The sequence below is a fragment of the Colobus angolensis genome, unplaced genomic scaffold (genome assembly GCF_000951035.1).
Source record: "Colobus angolensis palliatus isolate OR3802 unplaced genomic scaffold, Cang.pa_1.0 Scaffold77, whole genome shotgun sequence".
Classification (NCBI taxonomy): Eukaryota; Metazoa; Chordata; class Mammalia; order Primates; family Cercopithecidae; genus Colobus; species Colobus angolensis.
Window position 1 is genome coordinate 2,092,182 of NW_012121487.1, and position 24,260 is coordinate 2,116,441.

The 24,260-nt window shown below is 56.2% G+C and overlaps 3 protein-coding genes across 38 annotated transcripts; 1 reads left to right on the forward strand and 2 right to left on the reverse strand.

The window, feature by feature from the left end:
* Nucleotides 1–2,384: 2,384 nt before the first annotated feature.
* Nucleotides 2,385–6,625, reverse strand: KRTCAP2 (keratinocyte associated protein 2). 3 transcript variants are annotated; one of them, XM_011928278.1, is made up of 5 exons: nt 6,511–6,625; nt 6,028–6,182; nt 5,855–5,918; nt 2,780–2,846; nt 2,385–2,537 (listed from the first exon to the last, which is right to left on the reverse strand). In XM_011928278.1, exons 1-5 carry the CDS (start codon nt 6,590–6,592, stop codon nt 2,417–2,419), a joined length of 489 nt encoding a protein of 162 aa, XP_011783668.1. In that variant the 5' UTR covers nt 6,593–6,625; the 3' UTR covers nt 2,385–2,416. The 3 variants fall into 3 exon arrangements, with proteins under 3 accessions (XP_011783668.1, XP_011783667.1, XP_011783669.1); XM_011928277.1 differs by having other exon boundaries at nt 2,776–2,846; nt 6,511–6,604; XM_011928279.1 differs by having other exon boundaries at nt 6,499–6,545.
* Nucleotides 6,626–7,084: 459 nt separating this feature from the next.
* TRIM46 (tripartite motif containing 46) lies at nt 7,085–17,787 on the forward strand. 7 transcript variants are annotated; one of them, XM_011928273.1, is made up of 11 exons: nt 7,085–7,327; nt 7,898–7,938; nt 8,691–8,952; nt 9,193–9,536; nt 10,225–10,368; nt 10,487–10,564; nt 11,243–11,427; nt 11,664–11,785; nt 12,802–13,104; nt 14,980–15,277; nt 16,614–17,787. In XM_011928273.1, the coding sequence occupies exons 2-11, from the start codon at nt 7,915–7,917 to the stop codon at nt 17,005–17,007; spliced, it is 2,154 nt and encodes a 717-aa protein (XP_011783663.1). In that variant the 5' UTR covers nt 7,085–7,327; nt 7,898–7,914; the 3' UTR covers nt 17,008–17,787. The 7 variants fall into 7 exon arrangements, with proteins under 7 accessions (XP_011783663.1, XP_011783661.1, XP_011783659.1 ...); XM_011928271.1 differs by lacking the exon at nt 7,898–7,938 and having other exon boundaries at nt 7,085–7,337; nt 10,487–10,582; nt 11,174–11,427; XM_011928269.1 differs by lacking the exon at nt 7,898–7,938 and having other exon boundaries at nt 10,487–10,582; nt 11,174–11,427.
* An 858-nt stretch (nt 17,788–18,645) lies between these two features.
* On the reverse strand, nt 18,646–22,740 carry MUC1 (mucin 1, cell surface associated). Of its 28 annotated transcripts, none has more exons than XM_011928294.1 (8): nt 22,620–22,740; nt 22,030–22,091; nt 21,001–21,069; nt 20,846–20,901; nt 20,561–20,697; nt 20,294–20,415; nt 20,054–20,203; nt 18,646–19,032 (listed from the first exon to the last, which is right to left on the reverse strand). In XM_011928294.1, the coding sequence occupies exons 1-8, from the start codon at nt 22,675–22,677 to the stop codon at nt 18,958–18,960; spliced, it is 729 nt and encodes a 242-aa protein (XP_011783684.1). In that variant the 5' UTR covers nt 22,678–22,740; the 3' UTR covers nt 18,646–18,957. The 28 variants fall into 28 exon arrangements, with proteins under 28 accessions (XP_011783684.1, XP_011783683.1, XP_011783678.1 ...); XM_011928293.1 differs by having other exon boundaries at nt 22,030–22,118; XM_011928288.1 differs by having other exon boundaries at nt 21,001–21,123; nt 22,030–22,118.
* Nucleotides 22,741–24,260: the final 1,520 nt, after the last annotated feature.

Consider the following 24,260-nt stretch of genomic DNA (forward strand, 5'->3'; position numbering starts at 1 on the left):
CCCCAGGGGCGGGGACGCCTCTCTCTCCCTCAGGCCTACCACCTCCTCTGGGGTAGAACTGAGCCCCAGGAGTCCAGGGGCCAAGAGGTTAGCACCTTTGCCCTTCTCACCCTCAGGACTCTGGCAGCCATGGAGTCCTCACACCCCCTTACTTAATGATGGTGATTAGGTGGCTGTGATACCCCTGCCAGGGTTAATTGGCAGGTCAGGTGCAGCCAGCCTGCAACCAGGCAGGGTGCTGAGCTGCGACGTTGGCGCCAACCTGCCTTGTAAATGCACTCATTCCTTGAGGAAGGCGTCATTATTCCTGGGCCACATGCTGCCCCTGGTGCCTATGCAGTGGGTGGCAGCAGGTGCTCAGATCCCTTGGCACTGCCCTGGCACCTGCTCTCCGGCTCTTCCCCACCCTCTTCTAGCCACAGAGATGATACTCCCTGCTGGTCCCCACCCAAGCCAGCTCCCGTTGTGGAAGGCATGGTGCCCTCTGCTGGCCGGATCCCCAGACTACCCACCCACCCCGCGCCACCCTCTTCCCCCCTCCCCTCCCTAGGCTGTGTCTGTGCTCACCTGCTCTGGGACCTGACCCTCTGCCCAATGCTCCCACTTTGCGTTAGGGCAAAGTCGAGGTTTGACAGTGAGACTTAGAATCAACCCAGCCTCCCCTTAAGCCCAGAGACCAACTTGGACAACCTGGTCCTCTCCCACAGGGTCTCATATATCACAACCCACTGCCCTCCCCAACCACCAATACAGTGAGTCAGAGCTTAGAGTGGCCATCCTCTCAGGAAGGCTCTCTCTGGTCTCCACTAAACTTTCTGCCTCCAATCCCAGCCTAGGGGGAGAAGAGGTTTAATTCAGGATTTAGTCCTTCCAAATGGACCAGTCTTTTGAGTCTTCCAAGAAGGCTGGCTTCCACGCTGACAGACCCAGCAACTAATGCCACTCCCAGCCCTCAGGGTTAGCTTGTCTGGGAGGGTGCCGCTAGCCTCCAGGAGGGAGACGTGAATCCATAGCGCCCCCTGCAGGCGTCTTGGATAAACTCCCTAGCACTTCCTCCTTGGCCAGGTTACAGAAGGGCAAGTATCTAGGGTTCTGGCCAAAGATGGGAGTGGGGTGGGGTGGCCTCTAATCCTTGACCAAAACTCCTCTACTCACTTCTTCATCTTCACTGGGTCTTATTCCCTAACTCAGGCACCTATGGACAGGATTTTGTTTGTCAGGACAGGTTATTTCATTCAACCAACCCACCTTTTTTTTTTTGAGACAGAGTCTCTCACATTCAGGCTGGAGTGCAATGGCACAATCTCCATCCACTGCAACCTCTACCTCCTGGGTTCAAGCGATGATGGTGCCTCAGCCTCCCAAGTAGCTGGGACTACAGGCACACAACACCATACCCGGCTAATTTTTGTATTTTTCGTAGAGATGGGGTTCCCCATGTTGGCCAGGTTAGTCTCAAACTCCTGACCTCAAGTGATCCACCCACCTCGGCCTCCCAAAGTGCTGGGATTTCTGGCTTGAGCCACTGCGGCTGGCCCAACCCACCAGTCTTTATTGTCCATTATCAGGCTCTGGAAAAGACAAAACTGACCAAGACGAGGTGTGTACCTTAAAACCCACATCATTCAGCACAAGGGAGGGCACCTAGGACAGGCACTCTGCACAGAGTTGTTCCTCATGACAGAGCACAGACAGGGCAGGGTGCAAGTAGCCACCTGCATTTGCATCAAGGTTGGCTCGGAAGTTGATGTCCTTGCTCCTATTGTTTTATATACTTCACTACAACTTAGGAAGTTCCCAGTGTCTTGGCTACAAGACAGAGAAAAAAATGAAGGCACCAGAACAAACAGGCAAGGAGCAGCTGACCACCTGGGGAGTCTTTCTAAACACAGACATATGTTCATTCTGGAGTAGAACAGATAGGTCCCAGGGACAGCATCAGGAGAGAAGTCCCATCTATGCACTTGTAGCAGGGGGCTCATTTGCTCAAGGCAGGGAGCTGGAGTGGCAAAGATACCACGTGGAACCCCATGAAACAGTATAGGTGTACGGGACCTTTCCTTCCTTTACTCTTTTGCTCCAAGATCCCTTCTGGTACTGACAGGCCGGCCTTCCTGCATTGCAGCCTTTACCCCTTTCCCCAAAGATCATGACTGCAGAACATTCATGCACTCTTCTTCCATGATAAGACTCACACAAGTATATGCCATTCCAGCAGCACTGACGGTATTCAACAGGTAATTGGTAAAAATGAATGTGGGAGGAAGGAAAGCCTCACCATTCCCAAGGTCTGAAAACAGAAGGTGCCCAAATGTCTTAACATTCTGTACACCTAAGCTGGGCACTGGTAGATGAGGTCTACAACATATCACAACTCACAGAGCTACAAAGAATCTACTTTATTGAATATTCAGGGTCAATTTCTCTTCTTGCTCTTGCCTGTGACCTTGGCTGGTGTGAGGACTGGAGCTGCTGCCTGGTACAGGGTGGAGGAGATCTTGTTGATGTAGTACAGACCAACCATGGAGAAGATGAAGCTATATGGTGAAGACAGAAAGCTCACGGCACCAGTGGGCATGCTGCCAGCCCGGTGCCTCCTAGGGAAAACACTAGCATCAGGGAAAGAATCCAAGTTCAAGTTTAGGAAAATGGGGAAGGACAAAAGAGGGAGAACAGAGGGAGAGGTAGCTGTGGAAGGAAAAAGTCTGGCACCATCAGAGTAGAATCCAGTGCCAAAGAACAGAATGCTACACCCCTTACCCAGCTGTCAGGAACATACCAGGTGGTGACACAGACTCGGTGGATGAGACCAGATGCAAAGAGAGCCAACAGGAGGCACAGGAGAACTAGGGAGGCAAGAAGAAACAAGGAGGGCAACGGTCAGAATGGAAATATTAGGCATCCGCATGTGGAGTCCAGGAGAAATCCGGGGATCTCTGAATCCTGGGGAACCTGCTTAGAACGGTATGCATGACAACAGCAGGAGGATTCAGATGACCCTAATGATACCCAGAACATGGAGGTAGGAGGTTGAGTGCGGTGGCTCACACCTGGAATCCCAACACTTTGGGAGGCTGAGGTGGGCAGATCACTTGAGCCAGGAGTTTGAGACCAGCCTGAACAACAAAATGAGACCCATCTCTTAAAAAAAAAAAAAAAAAAGGCCGGGCGCGATGGCTCAAGCCCGTAATCCCAGCACTTTGGGAGGCCGAGACGGGCAGATCACAAAGTCAGGAGATTGAGACCATCCTGGCTAACACAGTGAAACCCCGTCTCTACTAAAATACAAAAAACTAGCCGGGCGAGATGGCGGGCGCCTGTAGTCCCAGCTACTCAGGAGGCTGAGGCAGGAGAATGGCGTGAACCCAGGAGACGGAGCTTGCAGTGAGCTGAGATCCGGCCACTGCACTCCAGCCTGGGTGACAGAGCGAGACTCCGCCTCAAAAAAAAAAAAAAAAATTGAATTAAAAAAAAATTAGCCAGGCATGGTAGTACACTGGTACACATGCCTGTAGTCCCAGCTACTCAGGAGGCTGAGGTGGGAGGAACCCTTGAGCCACGAAGTTCAAAGCTGCAGTGAGCTATGATTGCACCACTGCACTCCAGCCTGAGTAACAGAGTGAGACCCTGTCTCAAAGAAAAAAAAAAAAAAAAAAGAACATGGATGTAGATGTATGCTTTTTTTTTTAATCAGCTCTGCCCCAAATCTCATGTAACTTCCCTATCCTGGCTTTCCTCCCATAAAAGGGAAAAGGAAAGGTGATGGACAACAGAGTCTGAAGGGCAAGATGTGTTCCCATTTGGGGAACCCAGTTAAGCCCTTTCCAACAGAAGCCAGACAATGAGAGTCAATTCATTAAGCTGGGTGACCAGTGGTGGAAGTTGAAGGCCTTGCTCCCTGGACACAGGTTGGAGGGCAGAGTGCTTGGATTCACTTGTTCATGGGGGCAGGAAAGGATTTTAGGTTACCTGGAATATGATGGGAGAGTAGATGAGAGGACAAAAGCAAGGACACACAGGGTTGCACCTGCCCAAGTGGAGAGGGCAGAGAAGGCGAAGTGGGCCAAGAGCTTTGCCCCACCACAATGGCATCTTTTTTCTTTTTCTTTTTTTTAATTTTTGAGGCAGAATCTCACTCTGTCACCCAGGCTGGAGTGCAGTGGTGCAGTTTCAGCTCACTGCAGCCTTGACCTCCTGGGCTCAAGCGATCCTCCCACCTCAGCTTCCCAAGTACCTGGGACTATAGGTGCGCACCACCATGCCCGGCTAATTTTTGTATTTTTTGTAGAGACAGGGTCTCTCTCTGTTGCCCAGGCTGGTCTTGAATTCCTGGGCCCAAGCGCTCTGCCAGCCTCCACCTCCCAAAGTGCTAGGATTACAGGCATGTGCCATCCCACCCAGCCAACGGTTTCTTTCAGAAGCAACTGAAAAGCCAGGCACGATGGCTCACACCTGTAATCCCAGGACTTTGGGAGGCCAAGGTGGGTGGATCACCTGTCATCAGGAGTTCAAGACCAGTCTGACCAACATGGTGAAAGCCTGTCTCTACCAAAAATACAAAAATTAGCCAGGTATGGTGGCGCATGCCTGTAATCCCAGCTACTTGGGAGGCTGAGGTGGGAGGATAGCTTGAACCCAGGAGGCAAAGGCTGCAGTGAGCTGAGTTCACACCACTGTACTCCAGCAGAGGTGACACAGCGAGACTCCGTCTCAAAAAAAAAAAGAAGCAAGTGAAGATAATATATATGGAAACAAAATCTAACAGAGAGAAGTCCCAGGGCTACTGGATGGAAGGAACTCTGAAGCCTGTGAAAGGGCTATGCGGAGAAAGCAAGTCCTAGAGTGGGGCAAAGAAATGAGGGCAGCCAGGCCCAGTGGCTCACACCTGTAATTCCAGCACTCTGGGAGGCTGAAACAGGAGGATCACTTGAGCCCAGGAGTTCGAGACCAGCCTGGGCAATATGGTGAAACCCCATCTCTACAAAAACTTAAAACAGTAGCTGGGTATGGTGGCACTCACTGGTAGTCCCAGCTACTGATAAAAGACTGAGGTGGGAAGATTGCTTGAGTCCAGGTCAAGACTGCAGTGAGCCATGATCACATCACTGCACTCCAGCCTGGGTGACAGAGTAAAACCTTGTCTCAAAAAAACAAAAAGAAAAGAAAAGATTAAGGGCAACTGTGATAGATCTTTGTTTTGCCAGATGAAGCCTTTACATGAGATTGCATCTGCTGTGAATTTCTGAGCACGTGGCATTCGTTAAGTAATCTGGTCTTGATGCTTAATTTGCTTTATAAACTTAATTCTCCATAAATAACTTAATCAATTCTTGATCACATGAGCAATTGAACAAGAATTATTCCAAACAGGAAATAATCTAACAGTTATTCTGATTTGGTCAGGATTCCTGCTGCCATGGAAATTTGGTGCCTCTAGTATTTAGACGCTTCACAATCTCCTCAAATAAGTAGAATTCTCTAATACTGAGTCAATTTCACATCAGAACTCCACAGTGAATTTGGTCCTGCTGCTTCTTCTGGTGGGACCAAGGACCACCTCCTAGCGAATAGATGCAAAACATCAGCCCAAATTTGCCTGTTCCCCTCAAACCTTCCCTGGGAGCTGGCCAGAAGGTACCAAAGTTTCTTGCTTTCAAAGGCTTTCTCTTCCAGCTCCAACTCCAGGAGCTATACAAGATGCAGAATCGAAAAGCGTCATCTGTCTTCAGACAGCTTTAGTAAATATATTTCTCCTTAACAACCTTTAATACCTAAGCATCTGGAAATTCAATATCATGTTTCAGGAGGTTAAAGAGGAGAAAGTTCAAACACTCAAGCTCCAATATTCACTTACTCTCAGGGAAGATCTTTGCTTGGAATCCTTTGCCAAAGACAAGATTCTCCAGATTATTGAAGGCCTGGTTGAGGGAGTTAAGGAGCAGGGCGTGCAACTGGGGCAGAGCTGTGTGGGGAAGGGGAAGGGCACATGCCTACGTGGCCCGCCCCCTCCAACCGCAGGGAGGATACAGTGAGCGAGAACACGAAGAGACCTGAGCCAAGCAGGCCGCCCTGGATGGTGAGCCACTCGGTGGAGGCCAGCTGACGGCTGTACATCTGCATCCCAGCGAAGAGCAGCAGGGACAGGAGGGAGGAGAGCGCCAGCGAGGTGCCTGTACCTACCACTAGAGGGGATGGGAGAAGGGACGGAGAGTCAGGTTCCGCCCTCCCTCCGGCAAGCTACGGGCAGATCGGCCGGTCCAGAAGCTCGGTGGGCCGACCCCCTCCAAGAACTCCCGGGACTGCAGCCACATGCCCCAACTCCCCACACCGCGCGGCAACCCCTAGGTATTCCCCAGCCCCTGACACCCCGAACCCTCCCGTCCAGTGGAAATGCCCGCTCCCCGTGGAAACCAGGACACGTCAGCTCTGCCGGGAGAGGACAAGGAAAGCTTTTCCACCCAAACCCCGACCCCCTCTAGCACTTCCTGGGGACCCCACCAATCCCGTTACCCATCATGCCCCTCCCGTGAGTCCAACCGGCGCCTCTGGCCAAGAAAGGGAAGCTGAGGCGGGTGCGATTAGCTATGCGCATGCGTTAGCGCTTAACGCGGACTTGCTACTCCCCGCGTTCTTCTCTTTCGTCTTCTCAGTGCCTGGTCGCAGCGCCCTCTTGCGACGGGGAGGAAATAATGCGTCGAGGGGGCATCCTCGGCCACCGCCCTGGTCCCCAGGCTTTCCTCATACCTGGTGCGTCCGCTGCCACTCTGTACAAGCTGCACTTATCTCTTTAAGTCATTGGGCCCATGCCTGTGGCATCTCTCCCATCTCTGTCTTCTTTGCCATTTCTGTCATCTCTAGTGCACGTTCCTCAAACCTCCCTGCCCCATGACCCTTGCCTCAACATCTCTCAACCCAAAATTTAGTGCTCCCAACCAGGAACCCATTTTCCTCCGAAACTAATCCCCCGCTTTATATGAGTAAAATTAGGAGCCAATGAAAAACGAGAATATAAGAAATGGCTCCCCCCTCAAATATCTTTCCATATTCCCCAACCCCCCCGACCGGCTTTCGAGAACCACGTGGGGAGAACTATTTCCCACCCCCTACCCCGACGGGCACTGTTCGAGGCTGGTCCCTGGAGCATGCGCAGTGACACCTCACCCCCCAGCCCTCCTCACACCCCCACTGGGTTCCTGCATTAAGCCCAGGGTTCGCAGCCGCAGCCGGGATCGGGCACCCAGGGGCGGGCGGGCACGGTAGGGCCATGGCAGAGGGTGAGGATATGCAGACCTTCACTTCCATCATGGACGCACTGGTCCGCATCAGTGTGAGTTAAGGTGGGGTCGAGGGAAGGGGAGGGGGCGTATAGGGTTCTGTGGCAAGCTGGGACCTGGAACAGGTGGGGATCCAGGAAGATGCTGGGATGTAGACAGGGGGCTAGCGATGGCAGAAACGGCTGGGAGGGTCGTGATGCAGGTATGAGAGGGTAATCCCGGGAGCAGCCCGGAGGTGAGTGCCTTGAAGGCATCGGTGTGCTGGGGCGTGAGGAGGAGCTAGGAGCAGCCCAGACGCAGCGGATGGGCTGGGGTGGCCTCCAGCAGTGCACCGGGGCTGGGGCTTCAGGGGAAAGGCGCTGTTATGAGGAGGGGAAGTGTGAGCTTGGATATTTTCCAAGAAAACTGAGGACAGGTGGGGGATGATGTAGGAGCCGCCCCACAGTGCAGATCCCAATTTGGACCCCTCCCCAAGACCCCACCCCACGCACCCCCACTCAAGGCTGCTTCCGAGCCTGCGGTTGTCATGGCAACCCTTGCCCGGCTCTCCCAGGGGCGGTGCCAACCGTGTTCCCCCCCACCACTTCCTCCCCCCCTCCTTGTCCCTCCCTCCTTTGTGTCAGCTGCGCCCCTGACCGGGATGGCTGCGAAGAGAGGGACCAAGGTGAGGTGTGGGGGTGGGGCATAGCCTGAGGACCCCCACTCTCGCCACCAAGAGGGGGAGGGGACTTCCGGTGGGGAGGGGGCGAGTAGGCGGGGCTCTTGATTCCCCCACTAGCTCGGAGAAGGGGGTGCCGCTGACCGGGTTGCGCTGCGGGAGAGGGCGGGAGGGCCTGATGGGGGCGAAGGGGAATGGGTTGGTTAGAGGGATTGGAGGAGAACGATGGGGAAGTGAAGGATGGGGAATGGAGGCTGGAGTGGCCGCAGGCAGGAGCCGCGGCAGGAGGACGTATGGAGCGAGCAGGATGGAGTGCCAGCTTCGCCTGACTATCGGGAATCACGGCATGGGGGTGCTGCTGGAGAAAGGAGAGGGGGTCTGCATGGAGCTGCAGAATGGGCGGTGTCCTTGAGAAAAATGCCAGGGGCATGCTGCCCACAGATGGGGGATGGAGGCAGGTGAGGGGGCTGCCAGCTGGGGCTGCTGCAGCTGGAGAAATGGGGATGGGCTTGAGGCTGGAGCAGGCACAAGGTCCAACCGTCCCTCCTCTGGGCCTTTAGCTCTGCCGCGGGGAAAGAAGCAAGGGACAGAGGTCTGGGAAGGTCTGTGAACCAGCCCAAGGCAGGTGCTGGGGAAAAGCTGCAGGTAGCTTGTCTTGCTCCTTCCTCAGACCCCTAGGGTATCCAAGGGCAGCCAAGGGGCTGCTGAGGTATGCCTAGGTGTCCAAGCGCTGACCTAGCCTCCTGGTCCCTCCACAGACCAGCATGAAGAACATGGAGAAGGAACTGCTGTGCCCAGTGTGTCAAGAGATGTACAAGCAGCCACTAGTGCTGCCCTGTACCCACAACGTGTGCCAGGCCTGTGCCCGGGAGGTCTTGGGCCAGCAGGGCTACATAGGACATGGTGGGGACCCCAGCTCTGAGCCCACCTCTCCTGCCTCCACCCCTTCCACCCGCAGCCCCCGCCTCTCCCGCAGAACTCTCCCCAAGCCAGACCGCCTGGACCGGCTGCTTAAGTCAGGTGGGACTGGGGCCTGTAGGGTGGGGATGGGAACGCTGAGCTATTCATCAGGAAGATGGAAGAAGTCCATCACTGGTCAGGGGCATCTGTCTGTCTTTCTAGGGGGTGGAGATACTGCTTACGCAGGCTCTAATGAGAGCTGAGCTCTGGCACAATGAAAATCTAATTTAATTGAACAGGCTTCCCCACACCCAGCCAGCTGTAACTCTCACGTCCTCTACCTCCCTGGTTCACCCACAGGCTTTGGGACATACCCTGGGAGGAAGCGAGGTGCTTTGCACCCCCAGGTGATCATGTTCCCGTGTCCAGCATGCCAAGGTGATGTGGAGCTTGGGGAGCGGGGTCTGGCAGGGCTTTTCCGGAACCTGACCCTGGAACGTGTGGTGGAGCGGTACCGCCAGAGTGTGAGTGTGGGAGGCGCCATCCTGTGCCAGTTGTGCAAGCCCCCACCACTAGAGGCCACCAAGGGCTGCACAGAGTGCCGTGCCACCTTCTGCAATGAGTGCTTCAAGCTCTTCCACCCCTGGGGCACGCAGAAAGCCCAGCATGAGCCCACCCTGCCCACCCTCTCCTTCCGCCCCAAGGTGAGCCAGCCCTTCCAAGGCCTGGGGAGGGAGGGACATGCTGCTGCAGGTGGGTGGGGGTGCCTGGCATTGTGGGTTTCCAAAAGGAAGTGGGAAGGGTTTTTCAATGCTAAGCACCTGCCTCTGTTATCTGTAACAAAGTCACTGGACAAATCATTCAACAACTTCGGGCCTCCATCTCATTTACTACAGGGGGATTGTAGTATCTGCCCTGCAATGTCCATACCTAAAGGGTTGCTGAGAGGAAGGTGTGAGATAGTGTTTGTTCACTATCTGCACACTGAAAAGGTCTGTGTGCATTCACTCACTGAACAAATATTTAATGAGCACCTATGTGCACGGTGCTATTCTAGGTGTTGGAGATACAGCAGTAAACAAGATGGACAAGGTTAATTATTAACTACCAGGCTAAGATTAATTGGCATCATTATTACTGTTATTACCACATATGGCAATGAGAGAGATGAAAGGAGGTGCAATGCTGGTGAAATGGGCACCGCCCGGAAACTGCAGGAAAGGCGCTCTTGGATGCCACTATGTACCACCAGGTGGCACTGTGGAGCACCACCAACAGATGTCTCCACTCCCATCTTGCCAGTGGAGGGAGGGCACCAAACTGCTGTAGTGGTAGCATAGTACCCTTACCCACACCATTGTCTGACCATCACATTGTTCTTTGTGTCCCTAGGGTCTTATGTGCCCAGACCACAAGGAAGAGGTGACCCACTACTGCAAGACATGCCAACGGCTGGTATGTCAACTCTGCCGGGTGCGGCGCACCCACAGTGGGCACAAGATCACACCAGTGCTCAGTGCCTACCAGGCCCTCAAGGTAAGGACCCCCTTATCCAACCCTAGTGCTAACTCACACTCTTACCCTCTTGCACCTCCTCCCAACTGCTGGCTTCTGCAGAGCTGGGCATGATGCCCACCTCTTTCTTCCCCCTCAGGACAAGCTGACAAAGAGCCTGACATACATCCTGGGAAACCAGGACACGGTACAGACCCAGATCTGTGAGCTGGAGGAGGCCGTGAGGCACACCGAGGTGAGGGAGGGCACGGAGGTGGGCCCTGGGCCCTGCCTGGGAGTAGGGGCAGGAAGGGGGTGTGGATGGTCATGACCCAATCAACTCGTTGCTAGCTCAGGAAGCCCGTGAGGTGTCCAGGTTCTGGTTAAACCAGGTTTGCAGGAACACCAGTGCCCCAGACCAAGCTGTACCTGGGCTGCAGGGGGAGCAGGGTGGCTATAGCTCAGCAGAGAGCTCGAAAAACCCCACACGCATCACTCAAAAAATCCTATGCATAGCTCAGATGCTCTCAGGCTCAGGTGCCTACTGAGGATGGCACACATCCCCAGTACTAGAGTGAGGTGATGACTGATACCTTCTGCCAGGTTGATTGAGCTGGCTGACATGGGGATGGACAACTAAGGATGGCATAGATGCCAGTGGACATTAATTAGTGCAGTCAAAGTGGACATTAGGGTAGCCATGGCCTTGTTCATTTGGATGAGTCACTAAGGGGCAGGGATTATGATGTGGGGATCCAGGAAGGTTGGCACAAATGACCAGTGCAAGTGCTGCCTCCAAAAAGAAGATAGTAAGTCATGCATCCTTTGGGTGTTGCTCTCTGGGCAGGTGAGTGGTCAGCAGGCCAAGGAGGAGGTATCACAGCTGGTGCGGGGGCTGGGGGCTGTGCTGGAGGAGAAGCGGGCATCGCTGCTTCAGGCCATTGAAGAATGCCAGCAGGAGCGGCTGGCCCGTCTCAGCGCCCAGATCCAGGAGCACCGGAGCCTGCTGGATGGCTCAGGTCTGGTGGGCTATGCCCAGGAAGTACTTAAGGAAACAGACCAGCCTTGCTTTGTGCAAGCCGCCAAGCAGCTGCACAACAGGTACTCAGGGGCATGGGATCCTAGGGGGGCAGAGACATCATGGGTGTGACCAACATCTAGGACAATGTCTACAGTACTTCCAGGTGGAAAACTGGGGTTCTGAGGATTTTCATGAGGCCAAACTGATACCAGCTCCCAAAGCAGTTCCCAAGGCTCTAGGGGCAGGCAAGACAGAACTGAGGGACAGGGTGGCTGCCCAGATGGCAGTGCCTGACCTTTTCTTGCCCCCATCCCAGGATTGCCCGAGCTACTGAAGCCCTCCAGACGTTCCGGCCAGCTGCCAGCTCCTCCTTCCGCCATTGCCAACTCGACGTGGGACGTGAGATGAAGCTGCTGACAGAGCTTAACTTCCTGCGAGGTAAGGAGATGGCCAGGCCCCATGCCCAACCAGAGCCTTCTTCCCTTCCTCCCCAGCAGCGGGCCCGGGGGGCAGTGCCCACCGGGGACCTCCCCGGCCTCCTGCCCGGCCTGGCCAGCCATTCCTCCCACCCAGCCCACCCTGCCACACCGTCCTACCGCGCTCAGCGCTGCTTCTCCCTCTCTTTGTTTGTAGGCTGTGGCCACCGCGGACTCTGCTCCGGAGCACCCCAGGCAAGTCAGCGGCCCTGCCCCGGGGGCCCTGCCCGCCGCCGGGCCCCCTTCCCACCCCGCTGCTCCCACACATCTCAGCCAATCACTCATTGCTTCCTTCTCTTTCCTGCCTTGCCCCGACCTCGTGGTTCTCCACTGGACCAATGCCCTGTCTCTCTTCTGCCTTCTTCAGGCGCTTGCGTAATCCTGGCCCTTCTGACCTTTTGTCCTTGTGACCCTTGCCCTCTGGCCTTGCACTTCCTTTCCCTTGACCTCCAACCCCTGCCCTCAGCTTTTCTGTCCCTCTGTTGTCCCCACTTTCCACCTCGCTGCCTCCTGCATCTCTCTTCTGAGCCTGGTCCTCTTCCTTCCTGCTCGGCGCCCTCTTGCCTGTGGGCTCCAGTGGCCTTTGCCTGCCCCTCCCTGGGGCTCCTCTGAACTCATACAATGTCTGAGCTGCAAGGGCCCCCAGAACTTACCTGATCTGATACCCTTATTTGACAGGGGAGGAAACTGAGGCCCAGAAAGGGGAAGTGACTTATTCCAGGCCAGAGTGAGGTAGCAGCAGCCCAGGACTAGCACACAGGTGTCCTCACCCCCAGCCCAGCACTTTCCAGCCTCGTTCTCTTTTGGGCCCTGCCCTGCCTCTCCTGTGCCCAGTCCCGAGATGAGCCCTTCCCCAGCTCCCTCTCACCCACACTCACCCCCCCGGCTCCCGCTGCTTTCCCTTTTCCTGCCTGTCCCTGTCCTCCATGCCAGGCCAGTGGCCAGGCCCTGACTGACCCCCGCTGTCTCTTCCAACAGTGCCTGAGGCCCCCGTCATTGACACCCAGCGCACCTTTGCCTATGATCAGATCTTCCTGTGCTGGCGGCTGCCACCCCACTCACCACCTGCCTGGCACTATACCGTTGAGTTCCGGCGCACAGATGTGCCTGCCCAGCCGGGCCCCACCCGCTGGCAGCGGCGGGAGGAGGTGAGAGGCACCAGTGCCCTGCTTGAGAACCCCGACACGGGCTCTGTGTACGTGTTGCGCGTCCGCGGCTGCAACAAGGCCGGCTACGGCGAGTACAGTGAAGATGTGCACCTGCACACGCCCCCAGCACCTGGTGAGTGAGCAGGCACAGGTGGTCGTGCAAAGGGCATGGGGCATGCCAGGGCCCGGGCCCTGACGGTTGGTTTGGGTGGCCACTAGAGAGGCCGTATAACATAGTAGGTCTCACACACACTAACTCTGGAGCTAGACTGCTCGGGTTCAAATCCCAGCTCTACCTCTTGCCAACTGTGTGAGTGGCTTCTGGCAAGTTTTTCACCCTCTGAACTTCAGAGTCCTTTTCTGTAGGGATAATGATAATACTAGCCAGGTGCAGTGGCTCTTACCTGCAATCCTAGCACTTTGGGAAGCCAAGAAGGGAGGATTGCTTGAGGCCAGGAGTTCAAGACCAACCTGGCCAACATAGCAAGACCTGATCTCTAAAAAAAATAGATAGGCCAGGCGAGGTAGCTCACGCCTGGAATCCCAGCACATTGGGAGGCCGAGGAGGGCGGATCACAAGGTCAAGAGTTCAAGGCCAGTCTGGCCAACATGGTGAAACCCCATCTCTACTAGGAATACAAAAATTAGCCAGGCGTGGTGGTGCATGCCTACAATCCCAGCTACTCGGGAGGCTGAGGCAAGAGAATCGCTTGAACCTGGGAGGCGGAGGTTGCAATGAGCCGAGATTGCACCACTGCACTCCAGCCTGGACGACAGAGGAAGACTCTGCCGTCTCGGAAAAAATAAATAAATAAATAAAGGCCAGGCGAGGTGGCTCCCACCTGTAATCCTGGCACTTTGGGAGGCCAAGGCAGGTGGATCACCTGAGGTTGGGAGTTTGAGACCAACCTGACCAACATGGAGAAACCTACTAAAAATATAAAAGTAGCCAGGTGTGGTGGCACATGCCTGTAATCCCAGCTGCTTGGGAGGCTGAGGCAGGAGAATCACTTGAACCTGGGAGGCGGAGGTTGCGGTGAGCCGAGATTGTGCCATTGCACTCCAGCCTGGGCAACAAGAGTGAAACTCTGTCTCAATCAATCAATCAATAAATAAAATATGTAAAAAAAAATTATTTTTGGCCGGGCATGGTGCCTCACGCCTGTAATCCAAGCACTTTGGGAGGCCGAGGCGGGTGGATCATGAGGTCAGGCGTTCAAGATCAGCCTGGCCAACATAGTGAAACCCCGTCTCTACTAAAAATAAAAATAATTAGCTGGGCGTGGTGGCAGGTGCCTGTAATCCCAGCTACTTGGGAGGCTGAGGCAGGAGAATCGCTTGAAGCTGGAAGGCGGAGGTTGCAGTAAGCTGAGATTGTGCCACTGCACTCCAGCCTGGGGAACAGTGTGAGACTCCGTGTCAAAAAAAATTATTTTTAAAAAATGATAATGCTTACCTCATAGGGTTACAAAAATTCAGCTGGTGTGAGACGATGCATGGAAGTCTGAGTACAGTGTCTGGCTCATGGTTAGGGCTCAAGAATGTTACTAAAGTGACTAGAAAATAGTTTGAACTCCAGGGGGTGGGCATGAGAGGGAAGCCTTGCCACCCAAGTAGGGACTGGGTATAAGGGCCAGGTGTGAACCCAGAGTATGGGCTGGAAGGCATAGATTGATGGTGATAGGAATGTCACCAGGTAGAACAGAATAGTGGGAACTGTCCATAGGGCTGGCCACAAGTAAGGGGTTGGAGGAAACCCCATGAGTCAGCCAGGTCCAGAGCACTGGCTTCTGTGCCCACCGTCATCACAGAAACTCTCTGGGGTCCCATGCCCATTTGGAATGCCTCCCTTTCCGATTTCCCATGTCCTTTTCTCTTGAACCCCCTGCCTGTTCCTGGTGACTGAAGCCCCTTGCAATGTGTTCCCTGTTCCGCAGTCTCACAGCCCCCAGTGCCAGTGTTTGTCCCTGAAGTTCTTCCTCCATCTCAACCCTCTCCCTCTTTCCAGTCTTGCACTTCTTCCTCGACGGCCGCTGGGGTGCAAGCCGAGAGCGGCTGGCCATCAGCAAGGACCAGCGAGCAGTACGGAGTGTTCCAGGGCTGCCCCTGCTGCTGGCTGCTGACCGGCTGCTGACCGGCTGCCACCTGAGTGTGGATGTGGTCCTGGGCGACGTGGCTGTGACCCAGGGCCGCAGCTACTGGGCCTGCGCCGTAGACCCAGCCTCCTACTTGGTCAAGGTGGGCGTCGGGCTGGAGAGCAAGCTTCAAGAAAGTTTCCAGGGTGCCCCCGATGTGATCAGCCCCAGGTCAGACCCCTCTGGAAGGGATGGAGTATGGGGGTCCTGGTGGAAATGAGGGGCACGGAAGGGGTGGCAAGCGGAGCACAGACTTGCTAGGGTGGGATGGGAGGGGATTAGGAGGAAGTAGTAGGAGCATGGAAGCCAGGCTGGGAGGCCTGTGGCCAGGAGAGGCATGGGCTCAGCAAAAGGGCTTTTGAGGACTGATTTTCAGAGCGTGGTGTGTGGTCAGGGGAAGGGATGATAGAAGAGGGAGCCATCTCTGCTTCCTTCCAACCATCTGCCACTCTGGACCAACACACCATCTCTCCAAGCATCTGTATCCTTTCTTCCTAACACTCCATTTCCAACATCCCTTCTCCATAAAACCTTTGCTCTCCAAGACCTCCTTCACCCATATCTTAAAATTCTTCCCTTAGCCGGGCACAGTGGCTCACGCCTGTAAACCCAGCACTTTGGGAGGCCGAGGCAGGCAAATCACTGGAGGTCGAGAGTTCAAGACCAGCTTGACCAATATGGAGAAACCCTATCTCTACTAAAAATACAAAAAAATTAGCTGGGTGTGGTGGCACATGCCTGTAACCCCAGCTACTCGCGAGGCTGAGGCAGGAGAATCACTTGAACCTGGGAGGTGGAGGTTGCGGTGAGCCAAGATTGTGTCATTGCACTCCATCCAGCCTGCGTGACAAGAGCAAAACTCCTTCCAAAAAAAAAAAAAATCTTCCCTTAAACATCTCACCTCCATAACCCTCCTCTCCCCAACTCCCTATTTAAAACTCTCCCACTAATGCTTTTCATCCTAAGCCTTCTCCCCAGCACTCTATCCCCCAACACCTTATTTCTTCAAAATGCTTTCTCCCCAACACAAATCCCCTCCTAAACCCCATTGTCCCCGACCCCGCATCCCTCTAACACCCTTCATTTGTGACACCAATCCACCCTCATCTCTCTCCCGACACCCACCTTCCCAACATCCTTTCTCTTCTTAGTCACTAATTTCGGATTCTTCCAATGTCCTCTCATCCTCAGAACCATCTCACCAGCATGATTTCCCCAACACCATTTTTCTCGACGCCTTTCCACGTGCTATACCAATGCCATGTCTTTTCCGTCCCCCCAGCCCCTCTTGCCAATGTGCTTTCCTCTCAGTGCTCTCTTTCCACCAAACCCAAACTCCTGAGCCTATACTCTAACCCCTGCCTCTTCAGCGTTTTCTTCTCAACACCCGAAATCCATCCCTTCAACTTCTCGCTCCTCAACATTCCATCCTTCCAGCATCTCCCTCTGGTACCTCATCTGTCACTCCATCCCTCAACAATCTCGTCCCCAACACCCGCTTCTGCAGGTACGACCCGGACAGCGGGCACGACAGCGGTGCCGAGGATGCCACAGTGGAGGCGTCGCCGCCCTTTGCTTTCCTAACCATTGGCATGGGGAAGATCCTGCTGGGGTCGGGGGCAAGCTCAAACGCAGGGCTGACAGGGAGGGACGGCCCTGCAGCAGGCTGCACAGTGCCCCTGCCGCCCCGCCTAGGCATCTGCCTGGACTACGAGCGGGGCCGGGTTTCCTTCCTGGATGCTGTGTCCTTCCGTGGGCTCTTGGAGTGCCCCCTGGACTGCTCAGGGCCTGTGTGCCCTGCCTTTTGCTTCATTGGGGGTGGCGCAGTACAGCTCCAGGAACCAGTGGGCACTAAGCCTGAGAGGAAAGTCACCATTGGGGGCTTCGCCAAGCTGGACTGAGCCTTCCAGGCCCCTCATGCAGACCTGGGGTCCTCCTGGGCCCTGGCCCCCAAACCTCTTGGCGCTGGGTTGTTGCCCCCTGGCAGATTCTCCCCTAAACTCTCCTACCATGTGGCCCTGCCCCATCTCCCGTGTCTGTGTCTTCCCACAGTTTTCTCTTGACCCAGGGGCTCTCTTCTGCCCACCTCTCTGGATGGCCCCCTTTCTCTCTATTGCCTGTTAGCCAGGCCCCCACCCCCCCGAGTCTGCCCTATGACCTGCCTTTGGCATGTTACCGAAGCTATGGAGAAAGCCCCTTCTCCATCCCTGTCCTGTGCCCCCCAGGCTGATTGGGCCGGGCACCTGAAACACTGGGCATGATCTCCAGCTCTGCCCTTGCCCTGCCAAGCTCCCTGCCCTGTTGATGCAGAACTACAGCCTTGGGACAGGCAGACTTTGGGGCTGGAAGCTGTCCAGGCACTCCTGGTGACGGGAAGGGGACCCTGTCATCCTGCTTTATTTATTTGGGTCCCAACCCCCCACAGCTGCATGCCCCTTATGTCCCTCTTCTCCCTCTTGCATGCTTTTACCTGTCCCACACCCACGCCAATGTGCCAAGTCTCCCTTGAGGACCCAGCTGAGTCTGGGTGTTCCCACTGGGTTTGGCCAGGCAAGGCCTCTGGTGCCCACTGCCATCCTCCTGCAGTGGGCTCTGCTAGGCCTGTGCTGAGCAACAGCTGTTATTGTCATGGTTTATAAATAATAAACTGTGATGCCAGGCACATCTTTGCCTTCCCTGAGCACAGTCATTCCTGTTAGTTTCTGTGCTGGGTGTGGTGGGCGGGAGGGAGCAGGGTGCTAGGCTGTAGTTCTGGGCAGGGGCAACCAAAGGATCTGGTGCCTGAGGGAGGAAGGCCCCAGGCTAGGCGCTCTAAACCTCCTGCCACACATGTCCTGGCCCTGCCTGAGCCCACCACAGCTGCCAGGAGACATAGCTCTCTGGCTGCTGGCAGCAGGCCCCAACCAGGGCATCTGGGCCTGCTCTGCACCACCAGGCCCTGGGGGAATGCGGTTGAGGGGACAGGCAATGTGCCTGGGCTCAAAGGGATCAGGGAACCAGAACCACTTCCCCATTCCCAGGGTGTTGTGGAGCCCACCCCAGGAGCAGCAGGCTGGTGGGGCAGCCAGGTTCAGGGACGGGGCTGGGCCTGGTGCCAGCGCCTGGATCTGACCCAGCCTCCGCTTATCTCAACCCTGTTGACTCTGGGCTGTTATCACTGCCCAAGGATTTACTTCACACTCGGACAGCTAAGAATAGAGCCACCTGGGGGCACTGTGCCAGGGAGCAAGGAGGGCATGGGCCAGGTGAGGAGAGGGGAGAGCCACTGGCACACAGATCCCAGTCTCGGAGCCCAGTCACGCTAGCCCTCCAAAACCCGCCTGGGTTTCGTTTCCTCCTTCCGCTTGTGCTGCCAGGGTTAGCCAGAGGTGGCTCCTCAGGCCACCCCTACATCCCAACGTCACCTCCTCCTCACAGCTCCTGCTTCTCAAACAAACCCACTCCTTACCGCCTCCTGGCCTCCCTGTCTCCTCCCCCAGGCCTCTCACACACATTCTGACTGCCCTGCTGCCCACGGGCCACAGATGAAAGATCAGAAGTTGGCGCAGCGCGAGGCCACGTTTTATTCAGTCCTGTTCAGGTCCCCTGCTATCTCCGGGCTCTCTGGGCCAGTCCTCCTGGGAGCCCCCACTGCAACACTTCCCAGGTATAAGCCCTCAAGGGCCCACATGAGCTTCCACAGACCGAGAAGGGTCCGAGAACTTGGTGGGGCCTCTGAGGAAGGCTGTGAGCAGCCCACCTGAACTCCCAGCTCACCAGCCCAAAACAGGGTGCAGGGGCTCTGGCCCTGAAGAACCTGAGTGGGGTGGACTGGCACTGGCTGGCCACTCAGCTCAGTAGGTGACGTGCCCCTACAAGTTGGCAGAAGTGGCTGCCACTGCTGGGTTTGTGTAAGAGAGGCTGCTGCCACCATTACCTGCAGAGACCTAGGTGGAAAGAAAAGAGATCCAGGGTGAGGAGCAGAAGGTACCTCCTAGAGCCCCTGGATGCCACCCCAGGCTGGGGTAATCAGTCCATGGTCCTGGCCAGCTCTCAAAGGGCTTATTCAGAGAGAGCACCTGCCACCCCACCAGCCGGTGACTGTAAACAGGGCTGCCCTCCTCCCTCTGCTCTCCTTCACTTCCTCTTCTTGGCTCTAATCAGCCGCCTTGTCCCTCCATTCTCTGCTGTTCCAGCCAAAGAAGGTGTGTAGGGGGGTGTGTGTGTGTGCGCGCGTGTGTATGTATCTGTGTCTTTGTAAAACCGAGAGAGGGAGGTCTCCAGGAGGAGGAAAATAGGAGCAAGAAAAATAAACTCCTCTCTCCTCCCCACCCTGGAGTGGTTTTCCACCCTCAGGCGGCTGCAGTAATTATTTACTAGGTCCCACAGAGAAAAGCCAGGAGAGGAAGGAGGGAGGGTTCCTTGCTTCCTTGAAGCTCCCAAGAACCCCACTGGCACCCAAGCTCACCTGGTCTGCTGACACTTCTTCCTCTACCTGGGAAACCTCCCCCTACACCAGCCTTTCTCGGTCTACCCTCTATTCCTAGGAGACGATTAGGGGCACAGGGGCTCACCCCTGTGACTCCTCAGGAAGGGCTCCCCGGGCATAGTGCTCTACCCATTTTGCCTCTGGGTGCAAAAAAAACAAACCAAAACAAAACAAAACTGCTGCGGTGGCACCAGTTCAGCCAGGGCCAGCCAGCATGAATGTGGACAGCCAATGCTCTTTTAGGAATTCTGGTAGTGGGGCCACTCCCTCTTGAGGGCCCCTTTCTTTCATGGTCTCCTCCCAGGCCTGTCCCCCAGAACTCCTCTGACCTCTGCCCCTCATCCTTGCCAGGTCCTCCTCTGCTCACTTCATGCCACTTCTCACCTCTTCCAAGCTCTTTGGGTTTTCCAAGTACCCCCTTCAGAATCCTTGCCCAGCCAAAGCCTCTGCCTCCCCCGGCCTGTGGGGCCCAATCTCACCTCCTCATAGGGGCTACGATTGGTACTGCCAGGGGGCACATAGCGCCCATGGGTGTGGTAGGTGGGGTACTCGCTCATAGGATGGTAGGCATCCCGGGCGGGAAAGATGTCCAGCTGCCTGTAGTTCTTTTGGCGGCACTGACAGACAGCCTGGGGAAATAGGAGGTTATGGCAGACCACGGAGTGCCTTCTACCGGCGGGGCGGGGAGGGCACTGATCAGGGCCAGGGACTGCACTCACCAAGGCAATGAAATAGACGATGGCCAGCACAACCAGAACACAGACCAGCACCAGGAGCGCAATGCCCCAGCCTGGCACCCCAGCCCCGGACTGGGCAGAGAAAGGAAATGGCACATCACGCACTAAAAGGAAAAGCAGTGGTCAGGGCAGTCTCCCAGAGGAGGTGCCCCTCTAACTGCCAGCACTAAGGAAAGAGTGGGGAACCAGACACTGGAAGGAGAGGGGCCCCAGCATGGTGCTGGGCTGCAGCCAGGGAAGTAGCCTCACCACTGATGTCTGAGATCATCAGGTTATATCGAGAGGCTGCTTCCGTTTTACGTTGATTGAACTGTGTCTCCATGTCGTGGACATTGGTGGTACCTTCTCGGAAGACCAGAGTCAATTGTACCACCACAGATCCTGGCCTGGTCATAGGGAAATGAGCACTTCAGCCACGGGTCCCAGTTCTGGCTCAGGACTCTCCCCCAACCTTGAGTGCACCAGTCCCTCCTTACAGTCATGACCAACACCCACCCTCCAACCACCACACTGAGTCCACACCCAGAACTATACCTGAACTTAATATTGGAGAGGCCCAGAAAATCCCCTTGTTTAAAAATCTGCAAAATCTGGGGTGAGAGGGAAAGGACTCAGGCTTGATGCAAAGGGTGTGGACAGTTCTGATGGCTGCTTCAGGGGAACATGGGAAAGGAAAGGCTGATACTCACCAATTCAGAAATGTCTCTCTGTAGCTGTTGGTAGTAGTTGGTGCTGGGATCTTCCAGAGAGGAATTAAACTGAAGGTTTGAAATGTGAAAAGACAGGAAAAAGAAAGAGACCCCAATAGACAACTGGGGAGAAGTGCTGTGATTGGAGGAGGTGAGAGGAGGTACTGTGCTATGGTGAGTGCTACTGGTGTCAGTCTTGGTGCTGTGGCTGGCAAGGGTGGTAGGAGTATCAGAGTGGTGGCTGGGAATTGAGAATGGAGTGCTCTTGCTGGCTGGGGTGGTGGTAGCCCTGGCAGAGGTGCTGTTGTGCACCAGAGTGGAAGCTGAGCCTGATGCAGAGCCTGAGGCCAAGGTGACATCATGGGCTGGCGGCGCGGTGGAGCCCGGGGCTGCACTGGCGTCCGGGGCCGAGGTGACATGGTGGGCTGGGGGAGCGGTGGAGCCCGGGGCTGCACTGGCGTCCGGGAACGAGGTGACATCGTGGGCTGGGGGGGCGGTGGAGCCCGGGGCTGCACTGGCGTCCAGGAACGAGGTGACATCGTGGGATGGGGGGGCGGTGGAGCCCGGGGCTGCACTGGCGTCCGGGAACGAGGTGACATCGTGGGCTGGGGGGGCGGTGGAGCCCGGGGCTGCACTGGCGTCCAGGAACGAGGTGACATCGTGGGATGGGGGGGCGGTGGAGCCCGGGGCTGCACTGGCGTCCAGGAACGAGGTGACATGGTGGGCTGGGGGCGCGGTGGAGCCCGGGGCTGCACTGGCGTCCAGGGCCGAGGTGACATGGTGGGCTGGGGGGGTGGTGGAGCCCGGGGCTGCACTGGCGTCCGGGAACGAGGTGACATCATGGGCTGGGGGAGCGGTGGAGCCTGGGGCTGCACTGGTGTCCAGGGCCGAGGTGACTTCCCGTCCCAAGGTGATAGCCGAACCTGTGGCTGGTTCCATGTCCAGGGCTGGGGTGACGTCCTGTCCCTGAGTGGTGGAGGAGCCTGAAACGGGGCTGTGGCTGGAGAGTACACTGCTGGTCATACTCACAGCATTCTTAGTAGAGATGGGCATTGAACTTCTTTGGGTAGCCGAAGTCTCCTTTTCTCCGCCTGGGATAGAGCTTGTATGACCAAAACCTATAACAACTGTTGTGGATTCAGGGGCCGTTGCAGCTGTGATAAGTTAAAGTAATAGGGTTGGGTTGGAAGAAAAATAAGAGCAAGAAGAAAATATAAGCTCTGGCCACCAGAGAAATAATACCAGGAGGACTGGGGAGTGGGCAGCCTCAGCAGCCCCTGGGTTGGCTGTCTCCTTCCTTGCAGCAGCCTCCTTCTCTCTGACCACAGGCCTCGGCTCCTGGCCCCTGCATTTCTCCCCTCTTAAGCCTTCCTTCTCCCTACTCCCTTCCCCCTAGACTTCTCTTCAGGACATTTGCTTGCCCCTGGCACCCACTCTCAGGGTTGGGGGCATCTCTTCTCAGCCTGTCCTTAGCCTCTCCCTCCTTCTGGCACAGACAGGGCAGCCTCTGTCTGCAATTCTTGCCTTTCATGGTGCCATCTGCCAGGGAGCAAAACCCACAGAAAGGCCACGAAGACCACCTAAGCAGGGCAGCCCACTCCCCACATTGTGCCCCTCACCTGTAAGCACTGTGAGGATCAGGAGCAGGAAGAAAGGAGACTGGGTGCCCGGTGTCATGGTGGTGGTGAACTGGGTGGGGAGAGGGCAGAACAGACTCAGGCAGGCGCTGCTTGAGAGGTGGAACGGGCACAGGCGCCTGCTGCTTTATACCGGTACCCCTGGCCCCCCTCCCCCCTGCCCGCCCGCCCGCCCTAGGCACAGCTGGAGCAGGTGCCAGGTGACAAAACCCCGCCCCCTCCCCCTTCCCTACCTCCTACCTGTTCCTCCTCCTCCCCAACCATTCCTGGGTAGGCTACAAGGGCTCTAATCGCTCAACCCCCTGACTACCCATTTGTTCTCCAGCTGGCCTCCCCCTTTCACCAACCACTTCCTGGCTCCAGGGTGGAGTGGGGAGGGGCAGTCTGGAACCTGGGGCCCCTGGGCTCTAGTTTTAGCCCCAGGGCAACAACTAAGGTGGGAATGGGGAACAAAGCCTGCTAGGTCGAGGTTCTGTACAGCAAGGCCAGGAAGCCCACCCCTAGGTCTCCCACTCCACTTCCCCGCCCTCCTTGGGTCAATTGAAGCAGAGCAGGGCCGAGAAGTAAGAGGGCTGGATAATGAGTGGACTAGGTGCTAGTTTTGGGCTCCCTCCCCCCACCACTTCCCGGAATAGCCCCACCCTTCTAACCACTCCCTGTCCCGTTCCAAACGCAGTTCTACCCTGAAACCCACAGTCCCCGCCCCAGCCGGACTTTCCAGCAGCCTAGGTTCCCTCCTTGGCATTCTCCTGAGAAGGGAGTGGGGGAAGAAATTTCCACTTAAGGGAGGAAACCTGGTCTCCGATGAACCCTAGGGTCCTTCCTTGCCACTGTCCACCACTGGCCAGGAGCTCCTCCCGCCCTCTAGTGGTCACCAGGAGCCTTGCAAGGCTGGACCGCGCCGGCTGAGGGGCCTTTCTGACCTGGCGGAGAGGAGTAAGGGCAGCGCTGCCTAAGTGGGGCAGCGAGAGCCCGCGAGAGGGAGGTAGGGCCCGGGAGAGAAGGGTCACTGCCGTGGCCAGGGAGGGAGGAATGCACAGCATGGTGGACTCCTGGGAGCTTTAGGAGGGGGCACTCCGGGACGCGTGGTGGTGGCGTCTGGAGGAAATGGAGCTAAGCGGGTGGGGTCCTGAGGTATGTGGAAGGGGCACTGAGATATGTGGGAGAGGACATTGGAACGTGGGCAGGGGAGTTGGACACGTTCTGTGTGGGCCGTTATGTACTTAAGAGGCAGATCGGGCCGGGCGCGGTGGCTCACGCCCGTAATCCCAGCAATTAAAAGGGCAAAGCGGGTGGATCACGAGGTCAGGAGTTCAAGACCAGCCTGGCCAAGTTGATGAAACCCCGTCTCTACTAAAAAATACAAAAATTAGCTGAGCGTGGTGGCGGGCGCTGTAATCCCAGCTACTCAGGAGGCTGAGGCAGGAGAATCGCCTGAACTCAGGAGGCAGAGGTTGCTCTGAGCCGAGATCGCAACATTGCACTCCAGCCTGGGAGACAGAGCAAGACTCCGTCTCAAAAAGGTGGAGGAAATCCCAGCACTTTGGGAGGCCGAGACGGGCGGATCACGAGGTCAGGAGATCGAGACCATCCTGGCTAACACTGTGAAACCCCGTCTCTACT